We start from the raw sequence: 21384 nt of genomic DNA, 5'->3' as shown, positions 1-21384 counted from the left end.
GTGCAGGTCGCGTGCGCTGCGTGCACACCATACATAGGGGTAGACAGTGAGATGTACTTCTGTCTTGCGCGCCACACAAATAGCAAGTGCGGAATACTTGTGTAGTATTTCTGAGGCACGCCACTCATGCAATGACCGTGCGTCACTCATGCGTCTTACTGTCATCGCAAAAAGCCCCTACTAGCCGCGCTGCTGACATGGTTTAGGCAGTGCTTAATTTGTGAAGTGGGAGGTCCCAGAACGCAGGAGGTGGGTGGGTCCGGCAACTCAAAAAAAAAAAAAAAGGCGGGGGCGGTTGTGGGTGCAATCAGTTAATTATTGAAATTAAGTGATCAATCTCATTAAATCAGTCTCATTAAATTTTGAAGGTCAATAATTAAAATGAATCAATCCCATTGAATCGTTTACTTTGACTCATTTGAATTGAATCATACCATAGAATCAGTCTCATTTGAAGTGAATCGTTCAGTGAATCATACAATGAATCATTTAGTGAATCATTTAGTGAATCGTTCAATGAATCATTTAGTGAATCATACCATTAATCCTGGATAAATTACCAAACAGCTAAATTATGGTATATTTCCAAATTATTACGATCACTTACCATATTACATAACTTATATGCACCTTTTTGAATTCTTTGAGAAGATTGGGGACTTCAGATATTGTTCACACAAATAAACACAGTTTGTTTAATAAATGAATTTATTATACAAAGATAAAAATAATAAATCAATATATACAAGCAGTGAGGTGTGTGTGTGTGTGTATGAAGGACTTGACCATGTGTTTAGCCTCGTGTAGCTAACTACATGTGGTGGAGGCCTAGATTAGCCTTGTGTTGCTAGTGTGTGTTTGTGAAAGGCCCTATGGCCTAGCTAAAGTGTGTTTGTTAGGCCTGGTGAGGCCTACTGAGCATGTGTTGCTAAAGACAAAGGGAAGCTATCTAAAGTGTATCAGGCCTGGTCAGGCCTGTTGAGCACGTGTTTTCTCAGTAACAAAAAGATTCCACACTCATAACATTACCAAACTCCCCAGCAAGCAAGCCCGTGCAGGCCCCCTTTGGGCCCACCATGGGCCATATTAGGGGCCCCCTGCGGGCTGCCCGCACAGGGCCCGTGAGGCTTTGCTCATTGGCAAAGTACTGGCCCCTCAGTATGGGCCCCATACAGGCAGCCCACACCTAGCCCTAAATAAGCCCACACAGGTCCTGAATGGGCTGCCCTCACTCTGCTCTAAGCATAGCCCTCTCCTGGCCCGCAGAAAACACACATTGATATTTTTATATATATTAATATTTATGATATTTCATTCTACAATGTGTGCACACAAACTTAAAAAATGTATAGATTATTTAAAGAATTCTATAATTGACTTGATAAATACTTTGTCCTTCCTAGACCCATACAATATCAAAATGTGTGTGTGTTTGAATAGTAATTTCTATAGTGTTTATTATTTATTGTGTTTCTGACAATACATAATGTTTAAAAAATGTGAAATAGCCAAAATTTCAGAGTCCAAGTTTTAATAAATAATTTCACATAAATAAATGAATAAATAAATAAATAAATAAATTTGAACAAATACATACAGTTCATCAAACGCTTTTGCACACCTCTGTAAATTGACAGGTGCGTATATAGGTTAACATCCCAGTGAGGTTGTCATTCAAAAGTAAAGAATATCTTCCACCACTAACACACACACACGCACGCGCACACACATATATTAAACGTCCTGTGCTGCAACTCGAATGTACCGCTGCCTACGGCCACCCGCCCTATCTCGGGCATTCCGGAACCACACCTTCACCTCGTCCTCAATCTGTGCTGCTGGTGGGGAGTCCATTGAGCCTCTCCTAACAGCATCTGTATAGATGGGCAAAATGTTCAAGATAAGAGGAATGTTTGGTTATTTGCAAAATCAGCACTTTTGATATATTTGATTTGAAGTTCATTTCAAAAGGTCCAGCGTGTAATTTTAGCAGTTTGTTTAGTTTAAAACTGGAAGAGTGAGTGCAATATGGACCAGGGTGCTAGATAAACAGAGAACAAGCACAGTAGGAATTACTTAAAATGCACATTGTACAGGACAGATTCTAAAAAGTTGGGACAATTGGAATTTTTGTGAATAAAACAAAACACTTTTTAAACATTCAATCTACACATAAGATGGAGGAAAAAATATTGTTTCGTGGGAAATATGTATTCATTTATTTGATACATGCAACAGATTTTTAAAAATGTGACGGCAAATTATTTTGTTGTTATTCACAAAATAAAATTTCACTTTGGAATCCAATTTGTAGATGAAGAGAATCCAGTGTCTTAAGTGCCAGTCAAAGAGTGATGATCAGCCAATTTTATCGTAGGAGATTTAAAAAAAACAAACAAACAAACAAACAAACAAAAAAAAACAACTTACCTACAACTACCCTCTTTAATTTTAGGTCCCGGAATGCCCTTTTGTCATTGCACCCATTCCAATTGATGGTCATGGCCAATGAATGGCCGAAAACGGTGGCCAGGACCCTCCTGGTTGTGGCCTGGACAGTGGCACCACCAATTGTCCCCAGATAAGCAGTCTAAAGGAAAGAAAAGTAAAGATTAGCTCATCTGCTCCCACAATAATGGACATAAGCCATTTTCATAGATTTAATGTGGACATAAAAAAACAAGCTGATACAACACAAACTACTGAATCAAAAGTCCCACTTGTGCACATTTTTCAAAAGCATCATAACACACGCCATCAGTTAAGGTAACTCCATATATCATCACTTATAACTTCTTGATCATAGAGAGGAATTCGCCTCAGACCTTTACTATAATACCTTTTCAAAGAACTTAAAGGGGCTGCAACTTAGAAACCAATATACATACCAATTCTTTTTGGTAGGGGCTGTCCTCCAGTTTTTCCTCCAGTCCATTGAGGTCCTGGAAGTTCTGGAGAGGTAGCTCCAAGTTGTCTGGCAGCTTTGCGTGTTTGTTGCTGCCTGATCTGGCCAACATTGTCACCGTCCGCTCCAATGCAGACAGCCTATCCTTAATCTCCTCCAGCGTAGAGACCAAATATCTCTCAAGGCCTGAAAGGAAAAAGACACTGAACTGAGTGGCTTTTGTGCTTGAGAGAAGCTTACAGTCAGGATAGTGCTATCATGCTAACATGTTTTCTAAAGATTTTTCAAAAGGTATCATGATTTATGTCTTTTGCTTTGTATCCAAATGCGAATAGACGAATGAACACCAATTTTCAATGAGCTATGATAAATAATACAGAATGTAAGGGGAAAAATATAAAATGTGTACAAACGGATGAATATGCAATAAAAAAGACCCTCCAGTTTTCTCCAAACTCCTAACTGATCTTGAATCCATCAAACCATTTCTATTTTTAGAACTGTCTACATCCAAAATAACTTCAGTCACTGCTTCACTGTCCATCAGAGCTCAATTCTCAATCCAAGTTAAGTCTGATATAGACAGCTATAGGGACATTTAAGTGGCTTGATGGATGCAATAGCAGTAAAAGTTTTGGACTCAATACCAGTTGAACACTTAAGGTATATCTGCATAACCTACCTGAGGATAATGATGGCTGCCTTGCAGGTGGGTAAATAGGGAGGGGTGGACTAAGTTGGTCGTCCACTTGTTCAGATGGATTTCCTGCAAAGATGAGAAAAAAACTGTTACACGTGTGTCAAACAAAATTGTTTTTGACGTGGTTGCAGTCAGTCACACTAAACAAGATGATACATATCTTTTGAGTGTGTGTGTGTGTGTGTGTTGGGGCGTGGGGTATGGGAAAAAGTTGTAAATAATGCCTACTTGAGGATGATGATGGCTGCCTCAAAGGGGGGTGAATTGGGAGGGGTTGAGGTGGGCTCAACAGCTGGGTGTCCATGTGATGGGCTTGGCCTGAGTGTGAACTTGCTGCAAAGATGAGAAAAAAAAGTTTGTTACACTGTGCCTCAGAGAATTGTCTTTTGATGCGACTACAGTCATTCACACAGATATTAAAGAAGACATTTCTTTGTGTGTGCATGAGGGAGATTTATAGGCCTAGAGTTTATGGGGAAAATGTGTAAATGTGCATAACCTACATGAGGACAATGATGGCTGCCTCACTGGTGAAGGTGGTGGGCTCATAAGAGTCAGGTTCATCGCTGCTGGTGGAACTGGTGGCAATGGTCTACTTGGTCCAGGCTCAGGCAGGGTGATGTAACGTTTCGTTGGTCTGCACAAAGAAACAGGATAACTTTAGTTGTTTGTTTTCTCATTCATAATTTACCTACCCAGCTCCTTGTTGTGAATAACATGGCATAGGCGTCGTGCTCCAACTCCCCAGCCGTTGTAAATCAAGCGTAAACCCACGGCCTCTCGTGGCTTATTGCTTAAATTAATGAGGGGAATGTTTGCTCTCCAAATCTTAAATTGGTTGGTTGCTTTTTCACGGTGCTCCTCTGAACAAAGCCTAACCAAATCTAATTCATAACTTTTCAATAAAGAAAGTGTGTTCAGACTTTAATGGTCCTGACAGAATTATCATCATCTACTTCAATAATTGGCACAATTTAACCCAATGTCTTCTACAGTGGCACAACTCAAACTTACTGTCTTGAACACTGGCATCTCTCCAACTCCTCAGGCTCACTGGCGACAGCTAAATGTGTTTCTGCCATTTTGGCCTTTTTTCTCGCCTTTTCATAGTCATCTGTAAAGGCAAAAGTTTGTCAGACCCAAATTTATATACCATATCAATTCATCAGGCATCACTGCTTCTGACATTCCTGTTGTAACCCTGTGGAAAAATGGATAAACTGTTTTTTAAGTGAGAATAAACTTTTCACCAACCATTAAGGGGAAAAAGAAATTACAAACTGTTCAGATTAATGTTTGCATTCAGCATTATTTTCAATTCTTGAAAAAAGGAGAGTCCTACCTGCAGTGCCCAAAACTGTGATGGTGTGGGTGGTCCACGCTGGTCCAGGGACTGCATGTGTTAATAGAGCCATTTTAAATTTATTTGGATCTGCATAAGGTGGCCAGAAGGTCATCGAATTGTCACCATTAGTCCAGCTGTTGCTTACAATCCCAACAGAGTTGTCAAGGAACTCCACAACAAAATACATGATTGGCCTGAAAGTAAAAAAATAATAATAATAAAAAAAAGATTAAAAAAAAAAAAACTGTCAGGTGGGGGTGGGGGGTGGCTAATTACTGTGGAGGAGAGGAATGGCTGCCCACTCTGATGTCATTGGTATCAAAACATACTTTTGGGTGACATCTGACAAGCGATACATTTGATCTGTATTTTCTAGATTACTGGCTTTATAAAAGCCAATGTCCTTTGAGTCCATGGGGCTGAAGAACAGTGACTCTAGTTTCAAAAACCTCCTAAAAATGATGTACGTTTTTTGTGTTCTCTCATCGCAGAGTATGTTCTGTACAAGTCCCAGATTGCCTTGAGCCATGACACAGTTGTCACCAACAGTTGTGGCAACACTGAAAAGTTCAAAAACCGCCTTTCTGTATTGGGTGCAGTGAGGCAAGGTGGCAATTGTTGGTCCACATGTATGTTTGATTTTCAGTATTGTCTTTGAGTTTTCTGGGTTTCATAAAGGCTCTTTCCAATGTGATGTGCCGGTGTAGTTGTTGTAAGACAAATTGGGGTTTCCTGCAAACTTTTTTTAATTTCCTCATGTAGTTTTCAAATGGAAAGGCTGATACTCCATCCAATGCTCCATATCTCCTCACATCATCAGCTAGATGGCATAAATTATGCACATTGTACACCAATTCATTTGCTCCGTATAATTGTTCAAATTCATTCAAAAAATGAGACATTAGAGCGTCAGCAAAGTCACAATAGTATTTGCAGAGAGCAGGGGAGAGCATGAGGTACATGGCAATGGAGAGATTTAGGAAATTGGTGTATTGGGAAGATGGAAGGATGCCTTGCAAAACAATTGGGCCTGTATAAAGAAGGAACTGGCGGTATTCAGTTGCTTTCCATCTGTCAATTTCTGACAAACTTCTTGGCTTTCTTTGAAATTCAATTGGGATGTGTTGTCTTAGCTGTACCAGTCTTGCAGAGATCGCCATCACTGCCTGAGAACCCAGCCTACACGACAAATCTCCTTTCATCCAAAAACGCATCAGTTTTCGAGTGACGCCTAGACAAACAAGATGCATGTAATCCAGGATGAACATTGTTATCATGCCTAGATTAATTCGAGTAAGGGGGGAGTCGCCCTTGTGGTGGTCCTCATCCACTTTTCTCAAAAACTGGTCATCTGTGCGAGGCACAGCTGTCTTCTCAGGGAAAGTCATATGGTTGTGGACATAGACTCCCTCTTGAGTGCAACGCTCACATCCAAAATACCCATTGTGCCCTTTGATGTTTTTTAGAAATGACCTCGCGGGAGCGTCACAGACGAAACAGTCAATTCTTAAAAAGAAGGTCTTTCCAGCCATGTGAAACCCCTTCTCAAGCTGTGCTACCTCCTCCACAAAATCATGCAAATATTCCTCTAAATCTAGAGGCTTTGTCTTGCCACAAAACATTCCAATGACAAAGGGATCCTTATCAAATGGCACTTTGCCCAAGATTGGCCACAACTGCAAAGCTGAGCTCTTATATAATGGCAAACCATCCACATTAACTTGTAAATTAATCATCTCACTAACATTGTGGAGAGCATCTGTTGCGATTGTCTGGAGGTATTTGAGAATGCCAATGTGTAAATACTCCCCTCCTTTTATGTTCTTTACATTGGCTGCTATTTTAGCTGTTTTTAGCAGGGTTCGAGCTTGCTTTGGCAGGCTTGGATGGAACTCCTGTAGCACACTAAGAAGATCAGAAAAGGTGTTCTGTGGCACATTGTTCCTCAGAGCCCAGTCACAAAGAACATTTGTCAATTTTGAACATTCATCTTCACTATCTTCATCAGTTTCACAAACATCCTCTGAGTCACTGTCTTCATAGTCACCATCTGAGGTCATGCCATCAACTCTCTTATCGTTACAGTCATCAAATGAACTTGTGCAGTCCATGAAAACATCGTCTTCCTCCTCAGCACTGTCATTCGGGGCCTGACTGATGTCACGGTCAACAGCATCCAAAATATCTCCTCCATTGTCAGAATGTGACTCAAAAGACTGAAGGATTCTTAATGTGCGTCTGCGTTTAGTCCAATAACTCCTGGATGCCATGTTCCTGTAAGCAGATCAAATTTGGGCTATAGGACTATCATCATAGGCAGCACCATTCCAATCCCATTCCTTCAGACATACACTGTAATATGACAACATTTATGTTTAATGCACTTTTCATAATTTCAATTGAGATTCACATCGTGTTTAAAACAGCCTATTTCTGTCTGTGTGCTAGCTTGGCCTACTAGTATACAATATACTTATATATAGGTTATACACTGGGGTGAACATTGGTAAAGTGGGACCACTGGTAAAGTGGGACAGCTGAGGTTTTTTCATGAATATCTCCTTTGTGGTTCGGCCTTAGCAATTTAAAACCATTGTTGAATAATCCCTGGAATGTAAGGGGTTAAATATTCGGTCAACATGCATATCTGTTTTGTATGGAGAATGCTGGTGACCGAAAATGTTTTTTCACTGTTGGTGGCACTTTTTGCACTGCTTGCTTGAGTGCGCAAGTTCCACTTCTTGCTACTGGGGATCAGGGAAATGTGCGATTGGTTAGATCAGGTATGACGCATCATCATCTGGCGCGAGGTTGAAGTGTACAGTCAGTGCTTAGTGCGTCGTGCATCTCATTCTTGGGCAGGATTATGTTGGCGACAGTCAGACACGAGCCTATGCTCAGGCAGCGCACAAAGCAGCTTCTGAACCATTGAAACGGTAAGTTCTGTTGATTATCCTTCAATTAGCCTACATGTAACCTCAGCACTGTTAATATATTACTGTGGTAAATTTTAATTGGGGATTTTTCGTCAAAATTCAGGCGGACCATCAACCAGAGGCGAACTAAGCATAACGGCATCCTATTCAGCCAAACGGTAAAGTATGCTTATTATTTAGTTGTGTAAGCAATAACACGTAGACGGAATTTTGAAACAATCCACTAATGTAATATTGTTGTATTGTGTAATTTCTACGATGGTCGGTGGTTTAATGTCGAATCAACACCACGTGGCTGAGTAACTAGCCAGCAGAGTTATCACATGGCAACAAGCCAGTAGCCAGCTACAGGCCTAGCCTCGGGCTGTCACTAATGCCTTATCAATTGTAATGTGTTATACAGGTTGATGGATGATGGACAATGACAGGTTTCAGATCGGTAAGTTCATTTTCTTAAGCTTAAGTAGAATATTTAAGACGTCGATAACAACGTAGCATGGACCGACATGTCCCCGGGGTGGCTCCGATAGCCATTTACCCCTTTGATAACCGTTGGCTTCATCTGTGTTCTGTTGTGTAGGGCTACCACTTATTTAGGGTTTTAAATTCAAATGTTTTTTCATTTTAAGGGAGCCAGGCAGGGTGACTAACAAGCAGATTTGTTGAACTCACAGCCGTCAATATTCTCAGTAGGTTAATACGGCTTGGATCGAATGTAACTACGGGTGAAAGGTGGGGTGCGCGCGTGCCCTCTTTGCTGGACATTAGCTAGTCAGGCTAGCAAGCATACAGTAACAGAGTTGGCTAACCGCCAACGAATGCGTTGATACAATGGTGGCTATCGCTGTGGACATCTTAAATGTTTATAGAGACAATATCGGATCGCTGTGAATAAATATAGTTGGCAATTATTGAAATCCAAGCTGAACACAATAGTTTTATCCTCCGTCTAAACGTAGGTTTTCAAAACCTTCACTTTGACAACAACGTCAACTCATTCTTTATAATGAGATAAAAAAAATAGTTTAATTTTTTACTCACCTCAGAGACGAATCGATGGAAAGCTACACCTAACTATTCGCCTTATATTACACTAAAACTACGATTACTACTATTATTACAACTGAATCACTAGAACTACTATTATTTACAACTGTACAACTATCTAAAACTAAACACTGTGACAAAACTACACTATGAAATACAAAAAAAACTAACCTATTTACTAAATCTAAGAACTAAAGGATTACTAGTGATTAAAACTAATTCTAAATATATACAGTGAAATTATGAAATGTATCAAAACCGCTAACTAACGCACTAACAAATCGACCGTCTCCGTCTCGACTCTGGATACCCAACAGTTAAACTATCACCTGGGTACGAGTCTTAAACTGTACAGGTGAGCACGAGCCCTTTTTCTGTTATTTTACGTCATGACGGGGCAGTGAAAGTGCTTTCAGACGCCCTTTACCGTGTTAAAATGTCTGGTGGACAGAGCATGTACAACGTACGTTTGGTACCATTGTAGAGCTTACATAGGGCATTCAATGGTATATTATGTGAAAATAGTTGATCTACAAGTGCATTTAAACGCACCACGGAAAGAGAGGGGAGAGATGGGAGGCACAGGGGCAGGAAGGAGGAGCAAACAAGGGGGAGAGAGAGACACATGTGGTGTGCTGTGTATGTGGCCTTATGTTACTTACCTGACCGAGCTATTCATATGATCTAGGTTTGTAGCGAGAATCGCGTGTGGGTGGAGCACAGAGGACGGCAGGACAGAGATCAGGTTTGTCTAACGGCTTTATTGCCACACTTTTCAGGGTTACAATACTGTTTCAAAGTAGCGCGAGAGACACACACACACAGCGTCTCGCTCTCCCTCCTTAAATAGGGCGGTTTACTGGGGAGAACACACAAAACACAGGTTAATGACACTCAGGTGAAGCGATTCTGCCACTTACCTTCCCCAACTCCGCCCTCCTGTCACAGACCGGTGCTTGACCACGCCCCCGCTGCCACAAGGTTATATTCATGTTGTCCATTCTATATGTTAATGTTGGCGTTTAAGATCAAAGTCAGAGATGCAAAATATGTGTACATAGCATTACATTAACATTACATTACATGGCATTTGGCAGATGCTTTTTAAACCCAAAGCGACTTACAATCAAGGACATAAGCAATGGCATACAATGCAGTAAGGATACAGAGCTCATCTACAAGTGCATTTTAACGAACCACGGGAAGGGAGGGAGAGAAAGAGAAGGGGGGGGGATGAGGGAGTGAGGGAGAGAGAAATTTACAATTCAGTGAATTTATATCACTTATAATTAGTTGTCTGTTTTCTATCATGAACATGTTCCATCGGTTGCTCCAGTTATGTATGGGAAAGATCTATAAGGCACCCAAAGCAGAATTATTGCTAAATTTTGATGTGAAAATCACAGTTAATGTAAACAGTCATTACCCATAAATAGGTTATCAATTTATGGAATGGAATGGTTACATTATGTGGAAGCATTCAACGTTCATAAGGTCTCTTCTCCTCTCAACCCCTGGGGGTCCTGGGTGTGTTAGGCTGCATAGATGTATTTAAATAATTAAATAATTGTCTTGAGTTTTAAAGTTCATGGAGTACAAAATTAATTTTATATAATATGTATTTTATCCTTCTGCATTTAGAATGTTGCCTGGACTACTGATGACCATTCCATGGCCTTCTGGCCATCTTATGCAGATCCCAATCAAAATGGCATTACTGATGCATGAAGTCCTTGGACCATCGTGGACCACCCACACCATTGTAATTTTGGGCACTGCAGGTAGGACTTTACTTCTTTTTTTCAAGAATTGAAAATAATGCTGAATGCAAACATTAATCCGAACAGTTTGTAATTTCTTTTTCCCCTTAACTCATTCAGTGCCAGCCATTTTCAAATTTGGTCACGTCCCAGTGCCAGGTTTTTTGAGCATTTCAGTGTTTTTCCAAGACCCACAGAAAATTCAGTTCTATGTTCATGTCAACAACAAACATACCAAACTAAACTTCAGACTTTCCTTATCACCAGAAAAAAAAAAACGTTTCTTTGTACCTCTTTCCATTCTTTAGTAATTGCCTGGAGAACATGGGTGGGTTTAACTAAACGCTGATTTCTGACCAAAATGCTGAGAAAATCGGCCTTTTGTAACAAGCAACATTTCAAGCAGAAACTGTCTTTGATTATAGGCCTAATTGTTTTAGGTAGCTCGATGGCTCACCCTTATTAGCGCGTTATCTTGTCATGCTGTCTGACACATATGCTGTTTGTGTTTTCCTTATATAGACAGTGCGTCTTCTTCGCCTTTTCTCTGATCACATGCCACTCACACTAAAACAAATGCCGCCTTGATTGTTGCTGCGTAATATAAACTTTCTGATCAAGTGGCGGAGGGAGAAGCTATGTATTCCATGGGGGGCAGGAGGGATAGTAAAAAAAACTAACGTCGCGGAACGAAATTTACACTATGTTCTGCTGATCCAGTGTGAGCTGATTGTCAACATACACGCTGACTTGTTTTTTGTATCGGGCTAGCAGTGTGTTAACTATCTGTGAGCAACCCAGCAGCAAGCCAGGTCCAGTCTCTAGGCTGTTTACGTCAATCAGACATCTTTCAGACAAGGTTAGATGATCACATATTCACACTCATACTGCTACTGCAGCCCACAGAATGGGTTCCCTTGTGATTACAACTAGGATTTTTTTGACACAAGCTAGATCAGATGATTACCCCACCTCCCCTATAAAAAAACGCAATTGACTCGATAACGCGTCATTGGCACGGGGCGTTACCATTCGTAATGACGCATTTTTGAGTCATTGGCATCAAAGGAGTTAATGGCTGGTGAAAAGTTAATTCTCACTTTAAAAACAGGTTCGTGTCCGACTGTCGCCAACGTAATCCTCTTTTAAGAGAAATTCAGTGAATCGCCCATCACCACCTGGCTTGCTCTACCTTTCTGGTTTATGTAGTTATAATGACTCTTACTTCATATCTGATTTCACGTGTGTTCATTCAATTTGCACTCTCCTCCTCTCTCTCTCAGGACGTACCTAAGGCGTGGGACTAGTAGAACATAAACGGCACCAACTACGTCAGCACATCCCCCAGTATTGTGGCTCCTGCTGGGCAAACGGCAGCAGCAGTGCCATGGTAGGTAACACGCACAGCCATGTGATTTAACCTGGAGGCTGACTAATCTACTTCCTGTTTCAAGGCCACACTTGTGCAGTCTTTGTTCACTTGCTTGTTTCTGTAGGAGGCTGAATCAGCTCTTCTGTAAATCCTGTTACCTGCAGGAAGAGCTCTTATTGTGTGTGTGTGGTGTGAGGAGCATGTGTGTTTAATCAAAGTACACAGGCTTAAAACTGCATTGTTTCCTCTTAAAATAGGATTAAGAAAGTTAGAAATGATTATCTTTAATGATGTAATGACAACAAAAAAGAATGGTTGAAACTTACACTTACCCTCCCTTGTGTGCCTTTTTATCCAACGTTGTCCAAGAAAGGAAATGATGGAAAAGCAATCCCCTCTTTGTGCTTCGTTTCACAGGTGCTGGTCTTCGCTGGATTTGCCACGCTTTGTTTTTTACTCACCTAAGACAGTAATTGCTCCATATCTGATGTCATTGGTATCAAAACATATTTTTGGCGACATCTGACAAGTGATACATTTGATCTGTATTTTCTAGATGACTGGCTTTATAAAATCCAATGTCCTTTGAGTCCATGGGGCTGAAGAACAGTGACTAGTTTCAAAAACCTCCTAAAAAGTTATGTACGTTTTTTTTGTGTTCCCTCATCGCGAGTGAGGCAAGGTGGCAATTGTTGGTCCACATGTATGTTTGATTTTCAATATTGTCTTTGAGTTTTCTGGGTTTCATGAAGGCTCTTTCCAATGTGATGTGCCGGTTGTTGTAAAACCAATTGGGGTTTCCTGCAAACTTTTTTAATTTCGTGTAGTTTTCAAATGGAAAGGCTGATACTCCATTCAATGTTCCATATCTCCTGACATCATAAGCTAGATGGCATAAATTATGCACATTATACACCAATTCATTTGCTCCATATAATTGTTCAAATTCATTCAAAAAATGGGACTGAGATTGATAATAAAGAGATTGAGGAAATTGGTGCATTGGGAAGATGGAACGATGCCTTACAAAACAATTGGGCACAGAAGGAACTCAATTTCTGACAAACGTCTTGGCTTTGAAATTCAATTAGGATGTGTTATCTTAGCTGCACCAGTCTTGCAGACATAGCCATCACTGCCTGAGAAACCAGCTTACAAAACAGATCTCCTTTCATCCAAAAACGCATCAGTTTTCGAGTGACGCCTAGACAAACGAGATGCATGTAATCCAGGATGAACATTGTTATCATGCCTAGATTAATTCGAGTAAGGGGGGAGTCGCCCTTGTGGTGGTCCTCATCCACTTTTCTCAAAAACTGGTCATCTGTGCGGGGCACAGCTGTCTTAGGGAAAGTCATATGGTTGTGTATCAAATGGCACTTTGCCGAAGATTGGCTACAACTGCAAAGCTGAGCTCTTATACAAGGGCAAAGCATCCACATTAACTTGTAAACCAATCAACTCGCTAACATTGTGGAGGGCATCTGTTGGTATTGTCTGGAGGTGTTTAGGAATGCAAATGTGTAAATATTCCGCTCCACAGGCTGCTATTTTAGCTGTTTTTAGCAGGGTTCGAGCTTGCTTTGGCAGGCTTGGATGGAACTCCTGTAGCACACTAAGAAGATCAGAGGTGTTCTGTGGCGCATCGTTCCTCAGATCCCAGTCACAAAGAACATTTGTCAATTTTGAACATTCATCTTCACTATCTTCATCAGTTTCACAAACATCCTCTGAGTCACTGTTTTCATAGTCACCATCTGAGGTCATACCATCAACCCTCTTATTGTTAGTAATCAAATGTTTTCTCAAAAGTCAGTTTTTTTTTTTTTAAGGATCCCTCAGGCCAGCAGAAAGACATACTCATCTTCCCCTTCAACACACAATTTCACATTTAATAATAAAAACCCATGCACAACTATTTTTGTATTGTGTTGTACCTTCAAGAGGTTATTTGAAATTATTTTAAGTAGAAAAACTGAAATAGTGGGTAGCATCAAAGCAAGGTTTACAGGTATGGAAATTTCAGACACTTTAAGGCAGTCTGAAAAGGCTTATTCACTCACCTGAAAATGTAAGTTTAATGACAATGCTTTTTATATTCTGGAAGATGACCATTAGTGTGGTGAAGTCATGTGATTTAATTTCACTCCATTCAAATCTTCATCTAAAATGGATTTTATTGGTACTGTCTAAACACATGTCATTTTGGTTCATTATTATGAGTTTGAAAATGTTTGAACCATTTGATGACGTAGCTCAGAGATAAAAGCCTACTTGCACACTACTAAACACGGCAATAATTTACCAAGGTGATATATTGATAGCCACCAAACCACACAGCAACAGTATACCAAACCACACAGCAACAGTGAACAGTCGACATAGTTAAACTTGCAAAACAATCGATGTAGCTGCTATGCTATGTAAAATCATAAGTCAGTCTGTATTCTGCTTCTTGTCTGTGATGGAATGTGTCAAAATGTAAACAATGGCTTTATAAACGATTCGCCTGTGGGCTGCCCACAGAAAGCCCGCATCGGCCCAATTAAGAAACGACATATGGGCCCAAATGGGCTAGCCCGCATTGGGCCAGTAGTGGTATTCCTGGGGCAATCGGGTAATTGCGGGCAGCCCACAGCTAGCCCGTGGCTGGGGTTCTGACGTGGGCAAGCCCTCGCTGGCCCTGTGTGGGCTAGGTTAGGGCTGGCCCTAGCCCACACTGCCCGAGGAAAGCCCACACGGGCCCCGTACGGGCTTGTTTGCTGGGTCACTGAAACCTTGATAAGGTCAAAATGTATGATAAGGAAATGGTGTTAGTCAGAGAGGAGCATGCACAACCTATTAAACAATTGAGAGAACATAGAACAGAACAATTCAACATGCTGCGTGTCTAACAGTGTAATGAATAAACCTGGGTTTAAATTCACACCATTTCAAATAAAAGCAAATTCCTAAGACTATCCTAATTATGCCCAAATGCCAAAATCTTACTTAATCCTGCCTTTAGCAAGATATGAAGAACTATTCGCCGGTGTAGTTTCGGGCCTCGCCGTGGGAGCACGTGAGCCGCTCGTGATGGAGGCGTAGAAAACTTTCGAGTCCAGCGGAGCACTTGGGTGGTTCCCGTGGAAAGCAGAGGATTCTTGGTCCGAACCTCAGCGTTCGTGAGGAAAAGTCTCTGATCAGAATAAGATGCACAGTGCTTTTGAGTTAAAAAGGATTCAATCGCTTCTTAACTTTTAACTGCCTGGGCTGCAGTCATGACGTCACTTCTTATACGAAGACACCGGTTGTAACTCAGGTTGAGTTTAAGGATCGCGCTATTCTGGACTTTTACCTTGGCCAGTGGTTAGGCACAGAACGCGCTGGATGGTGAATCTTGCAAGAAAGAAGTGTTTTCGGGTTGGAGAGCATCTCTTTATGCGTCCAGACTCCTCGGAAACCGGACGCGAGAGACAAAGAGTGGAACTTCTGCCCGGACTTATGTGCGCATGGCGGACTGACGTAGATGATCCCGCCCACGCGTGATGTAGGTCACGCGGCAGAGGACTGGGAATTGTAGTTCTTAGAGACAACATGGCGGCATGATACCTACACGGTTTACTATAACTTTACGCACACATGCCTATTGCATGACATGTATTGCAACAGCACCAGTTATCAAATCCTGGACAACAATGGACAACGCTCAGAATGTTCTCCAAACAGGCACTCAAGTTCACTCTCGCTCTCCACACATATGTTAAGGCAGGGGTCGGGAACCTTTTGGCTGAGAGAGCCACATATTTTCAAATACATTTTCGTGAGAGCCATATATAAAAAGTGACGCTGAATACAACTAAAATGCATTTTTACGTATAACCAACAATTTGAGTGTAATATATTCTTTTTCATAATGAAGAGGCTCTTGACATGCCGTCTTCCTCCTGTCCCCCACTGAATATTTTGACGCAAATGTAGCTTGGCGTGTTTCGAAGTGCCGCTTTATTTCATTGTTTCATCGATGCAATCTTGTCATTGTATAGGCCTATTGGACATAAAGCAGAACCCTCTCACCCCACAAAGGCGAATTCCTCTGTCCATTCCTGTTGAAATGTATGGTAGCCTACCAGTCACCTTTTTTCCCTTTTCGCCATGTTCTTTGTCAAAAGGCTTTGCTTTGCAGACAGCTAACTGACTTTTTCATTAAATGGAGGTGTACTTCTTGATCTCAATGTGAGCTGATTAATCTGCGAGCCAGATTCACCAAAAGAGCCACATCTGGCTCCCAAGCCATTGCAGACCCCTGCGTTAAGGCAACAATCGGATCAACAATTAACAAATCAAACACAGGTTACAATATATTGATGGCCATAATAAAACACAACAGAGTAAAGACTTAATCTTGCTTGTGTATCTGACTAAGATTATAAAGAAAGTAAATAAATAAAACGGTCCTGGCACTTGCACCCACAACGCAGCCCCATAGACCGTAGAACACATTTGAACAATAGACCTACCACGTGTCGACCGACCCGGTGTTCTGATAAACGGTCCTACATCCGCGAAGCGTCCTATGGTAGGAGGGGATGTCAGACATGTCTGGCGAGCAGTCCTACATTGCAGGAAATCCTACAGTGTGATTCAACTTTAACTTTTAGTCATAGTTCGTGGTTTTTCCCTCTGCAAAGAACATGCTTCTACATTGATACAACGTCCACCAACCCTGTCAGAATTCATATGAATGTAGGACGTTCTGACAATTCAAACAACTCCGTCAGAATATGCTTTTACATTCATATGAATCTAGGATGCTCTGACTCTTCAATTGACCCTGTCAGAATATGTAGAATTAATAGTTTTTTTTGTCACTATTCACAAGTACCATTTGCTCTATTAAAATGAGTGTAGGACATTATTACAATTCAAATGACGCCGCAGGACGTTCTCACAACTCATATGACCCCATCAGAATATGCTTCTACATTAATAAATGAATGTAGGATGTTCTGACAATTCAAAAGACCCCTTCAGAATGTGCTTCTACATTAAAATATGAGTGTAGGACGTTCTCACAATTCAAATGATGCCGCAGGACGTTCTGACAACTCATATGACCACGTCAGAATATGCTTCTACAGTAAGTAGGACGTTCTGACTATTCAAATGACCATCGGAATATGTTTTTACAATATATGAATGTAGGGTGTTCTGACATATGCTTCTACATTAAAATAGGAGTGTAGGACGTTCTGACAGTTCAAACAACCTCGTCAGAATATTCTTTTACTTTAATGAATGCAGGACTTTCTGACAACTCAATGACCATCAGAATATGCCTTTACATTAACATATGAATGTAGGAAGTTTTGACAATTCAAATGACCCCACCAGAATATACTACACTCACTGTAAAAAAGAATAAGTTAAGCTTACTTGAAAAAAGGTGGAAACTCGTTGCCTCAAATAAATGAAGTAATATAACTTGTTCTCTTTCAAGTTATCTTTACTTTACGTTTAAAAGTAATCTCCACTGAAAATATTTGTTATTCTTACTTGGAACTTGAATGTTGAGGTTGCTTAAAACCAACTAGTAATGTTTACTTCATACCAGCTAGTAAAGGTTACTTGGAGCAAAGTTGTGTTTACTGGTGTTAAATGGGTTTCTCTTACTTTCAGCTGTGTAATGGGTACCTAATTCCTGATTGTAAGGTTTACTTGCAGAATCTACACCTTACTTATAGTTTGTAAGTATCAGCAACTTGAACAATTAATGTCTCACTTACACAATGTAATGTAATTAAATGTTATGTTATTTTTATTGCAAGACATAAAACGGCATAACAACATATTGGAGCATCAATATAGTTTTCATTCAGTCAATAACTTTTTTAAAGCTTACTTTCATTTAACACATCCAACCCAGAGAAGCATAACATTCCACTTAAAGTGTCAGTCCACCATTCCTGGAATTAAAATCATTTTCTCCACCTCCACTCGAGTTAAATAACTGAGTTTTACCTTTCTCCTATTCATCCAGCCGTTCTCCTTGTCTGGCGACGCAACAGCACACAGAAAACAAACTTCCACAACTAATTTTGAATGATTTCATTTTATTGGAACACTTCAAGATGGCCAACTATTTGTTTTGAACAGGTTTACGGATTTGCACCAAATCTTACAAAACTTGTGTTGTGCGCGTGCGCAGTGGGGCTTTGAAGGATGAGTAGGGTGTAGAGCAGGGGTCTTCAATCCTATCCACAAAGGGCCAGTGTGGCTGCAGGCTTTCATTCCAACCAAGCAGGAGCTACACCTGATTTCACTTGTTTAATCATTTCACCCTCGTCTCCAATCAACAATCAAGTGAGCCTCCAATTTGGCTGTAATGAAAGCCTGCAGCCACACTGGCCCTTTGTGGATAGGATTGAAGACCCCTGGTGTAGAGCAACTACAACAGCTGATCAGATAGGTCAGAAGTTGAAGCGCTTTGGTGGAAGATCGTGAAGGGGAGATATTTCAGATGTATTGCAAGACTCACGCAATGGTTAGAAATCAGCATTATGTTAGATTAAGTAGTTTAAAGATTGAATGCATGCCGTTAATCTGCACCGTTTATAGCACAGCTGATGTAGGACAAAAATCTGTTCAAATGCCAAGAAATGGCGTTTTATGCTCTGCGCATGCGCAGTGGGGCTTTGTAGGACGCATTGACATGTAGGACAGTTTATCAGAACACCTGTTGTGGCCCCGCTTGGCAAAAAAATAAATAAATAAAATAATATCAGACATTATGATCTTAGAAAACGCTTTAGTGACGAACAGTTACAGACAGTAATATGTCGTGATATTATGTTATAAAATATTATTTTTTATTAGGCTATATATTAAATTATATATTAAATTTATCTTCTAAAATAACAGACTGTACTCATATCACAACCGGTTTATTTCACCATTGGAGATCAGATCACACAAGACATGAGTTAAATGACTCATTTTAAGGATTTAAGTAGGGTATTTAAAAGCATAGCCTAGGATTTCAAGCATATTTCAAGTTTAAAAGCAGTGCCAGCAAACATAAGTGCAATCAATTCAAGTAATAGTTAAGAAATAAAGGGTTTACAAAACAAGTTGGAGAATTCATTTTAAAAATTTTAGTAAGCTTTCTTGTTTTTTTTTGCCATTTTTTCCACAGCGCAAGCTAACGGCTACAAAAAACCCGGTGTTCTATTGAGCGGAAGTATACACCCCATGTTTACTTATTTATTTAATTTATTGTTTGATTTTTTTCCCTTTGTGATGGTCACGGAGGTGATCTGATCCATTTAAATAGCTGCCGGAACACCGAATGAAATGAAAATAGCTGCCGGATCCGACGACGGAGGTTCCGGATCTTGTTCCGTCATGTTCCGGCTCAAATTAAGCCCTGGGTTTAGGTGTACAAAAGGAGTACGGGTCTCGTACATAGTGTATGTGTTCTTGATTTGTTGCAAGCCCCGTAGAATTTGCATGTGTAGGGCCAAAAGTCTCCATGGCCAGTCTGCGACCTTCTGTGGCGCTGAACACATGCAAGTGTTGCGCAAGTCTCAAGCACGGTTTTGCCAAATTTTTTACCATAGACAGCCCATAGTAGTACGTACGGCGGGCTGTGAGTGAGGCTTTACACATGCTTCACAAGTGCGGCCCGTACTGCTAGTGCAGGAAACTGGTAAGATGCAAGTCACACACACTCCACACTCACTGAACACACACTGATCATGTGCGTCAGACATACGCTTTCCATGGGGTATTTTTCCCATGCCTCAAGGAAGTCAGACGTGCAACCTGTACTTGACAAGTACTTTGCCTGTACTCCTCCCACAAACTTTCAACATTGTATAGGTGCTGTGTGAGACGGCTGCCTCTCCAGTAGCTCTGTAGTTTTTAGCTCTTTAAACCTCTTTTTTCCACCTTTTTTTTTACTTTTTTCCACCTTTTTTACTTTTTTGCTCTTCTTACAAAGACACAGTGTGTTTTACTATATAACATGGATATATTTAACTTCAACACGCAACCAGGAGCCAGTTTTCTCACTTATTCGAGAGAGGAGCTGCTGGCTCTGAAAACAATGGGACGAGCCGGGATACGACACCCCATCCCGGCCGAGCTGAGGAGGAAACCAAGGGGCTGCAAAGCCAGGGCTAAGCTAAAGGCTAGGCTAGCAGACAACCGGCGGCACTACAAACCATCCATTCCCTCCGTTATCATGGGGAATGTGAACTTGTTGCCGAATAAAGTCGACGAGCTTTCCGCTCTGGACAACCAGCGGATTTACTGGGAGAGCAGCTTATTTATTTTTACGGAGACATGGCTAACACACCTTGTACCGGATGCTAACGTGGACCTGCGAGGATTCACTGCTGTGAGAGCTGACAGAGACACTAACACATGCGGGAAAAGCAAAGGTGGGGGACTCATCATTTATGTTAACAATCGCTGGTGTAACCCGGGACATATCTCCGTAAAGACAGTTTTATGTTGCCCGGACTTGGAGCTGCTAGCCGTTAGCCTGTGGCCATATTATCTGCCGAGGGAGTTCAGTCACATGATCACCATCTGTGTTTACATCTCTCTGAGGGCAGACGCAGCCGCTGCATGTGAGAGGATTCACTCTGTCACAGCAAGGCTGCAGACACAGCACCCTGAGGCATTTATCATCATTTCTGGGGACTTTAATCATGCTACTTTGGACTCTACTTTGGCTGCTTTTTGCCAGGCTGTGGATTGTCCAACAAGGAACAACAGGACAATTGACTTGCTGTATGCTAATGTGAGGGATGCATACAGAGTCACACCCCTCCCCCCACTAGGGAAGTCTGACCACAACCTGGTTCTTCTACAGCCTTCATTTCCCAGGGACTCACTGTGTCAGGACCGGGACCCAGACAGCTACCGAGGGATTTGAGGTGAGCAGCATCTTGTGCGAGCGAGCTAACCCACAGCAGTAGCTAGCCGTTTGCTCAGGAGCATCTGCTGCGTGACTGCATCGACATCTGCAACCTGATTTGTCTGGTCTGACTGGTGGATTATGAGTAACACGAACCCACACTTACACTCACACACACACACACACGTTCCTCATAACAAGCCATGGGTAACACAGGAAGTCAAAGCTATCCTCAACAGGAAGAAGGCCGCCTTCAGGAGCAGGGATAGGGAGGCGATGAAAGCAGCATAGCAGGAGGTGAAACGCTGCATGAGGGAAGCTAAGGACAGCTACAGGAGAAAGGTGGAGCAGGAGCTGAAGGAGAACAGCATGAGGGAGGTCTGGGAAGGTGTGAAAACCATCACAGGCCACAAT

The 21384-nt window shown here is 41.3% G+C and overlaps 1 protein-coding gene and 1 long non-coding RNA gene across 3 annotated transcripts; one reads left to right on the top strand and one right to left on the bottom strand.

The window, feature by feature from the left end:
* Nucleotides 1-1555: 1555 nt before the first annotated feature.
* Nucleotides 1556-10048, bottom strand: LOC132886949 (uncharacterized). Its single transcript, XM_060922186.1, has 9 exons — nt 9596-10048; nt 4948-5144; nt 4620-4719; nt 4109-4242; nt 3834-3938; nt 3588-3671; nt 2889-3091; nt 2431-2590; nt 1556-1874 (listed from the first exon to the last, which is right to left on the bottom strand). Exons 1-9 carry the CDS (start codon nt 9610-9612, stop codon nt 1735-1737), a joined length of 1140 nt encoding a protein of 379 aa, XP_060778169.1. The 5' UTR covers nt 9613-10048; the 3' UTR covers nt 1556-1734.
* LOC132886950 (uncharacterized) lies at nt 7511-13983 on the top strand. 2 transcript variants are annotated; one of them, XR_009654754.1, is made up of 6 exons: nt 7511-7886; nt 7990-8044; nt 8290-8325; nt 10575-10714; nt 11977-12083; nt 12483-13983. It is a non-coding gene; the product is annotated as an uncharacterized LOC132886950 (long non-coding RNA). The 2 variants fall into 2 exon arrangements; XR_009654753.1 differs by having other exon boundaries at nt 7512-8044.
* The last annotated feature ends 7401 nt before the right edge of the window (nt 13984-21384 follow it).

The sequence above is a fragment of the Neoarius graeffei genome, chromosome 5 (assembly GCF_027579695.1).
Source record: "Neoarius graeffei isolate fNeoGra1 chromosome 5, fNeoGra1.pri, whole genome shotgun sequence".
NCBI lineage: Eukaryota > Metazoa > Chordata > Actinopteri > Siluriformes > Ariidae > Neoarius > Neoarius graeffei.
The sequence above is the reverse complement of the archived record's forward strand: the minus strand, read 5'-3'. Positions and strand labels throughout refer to the sequence as shown.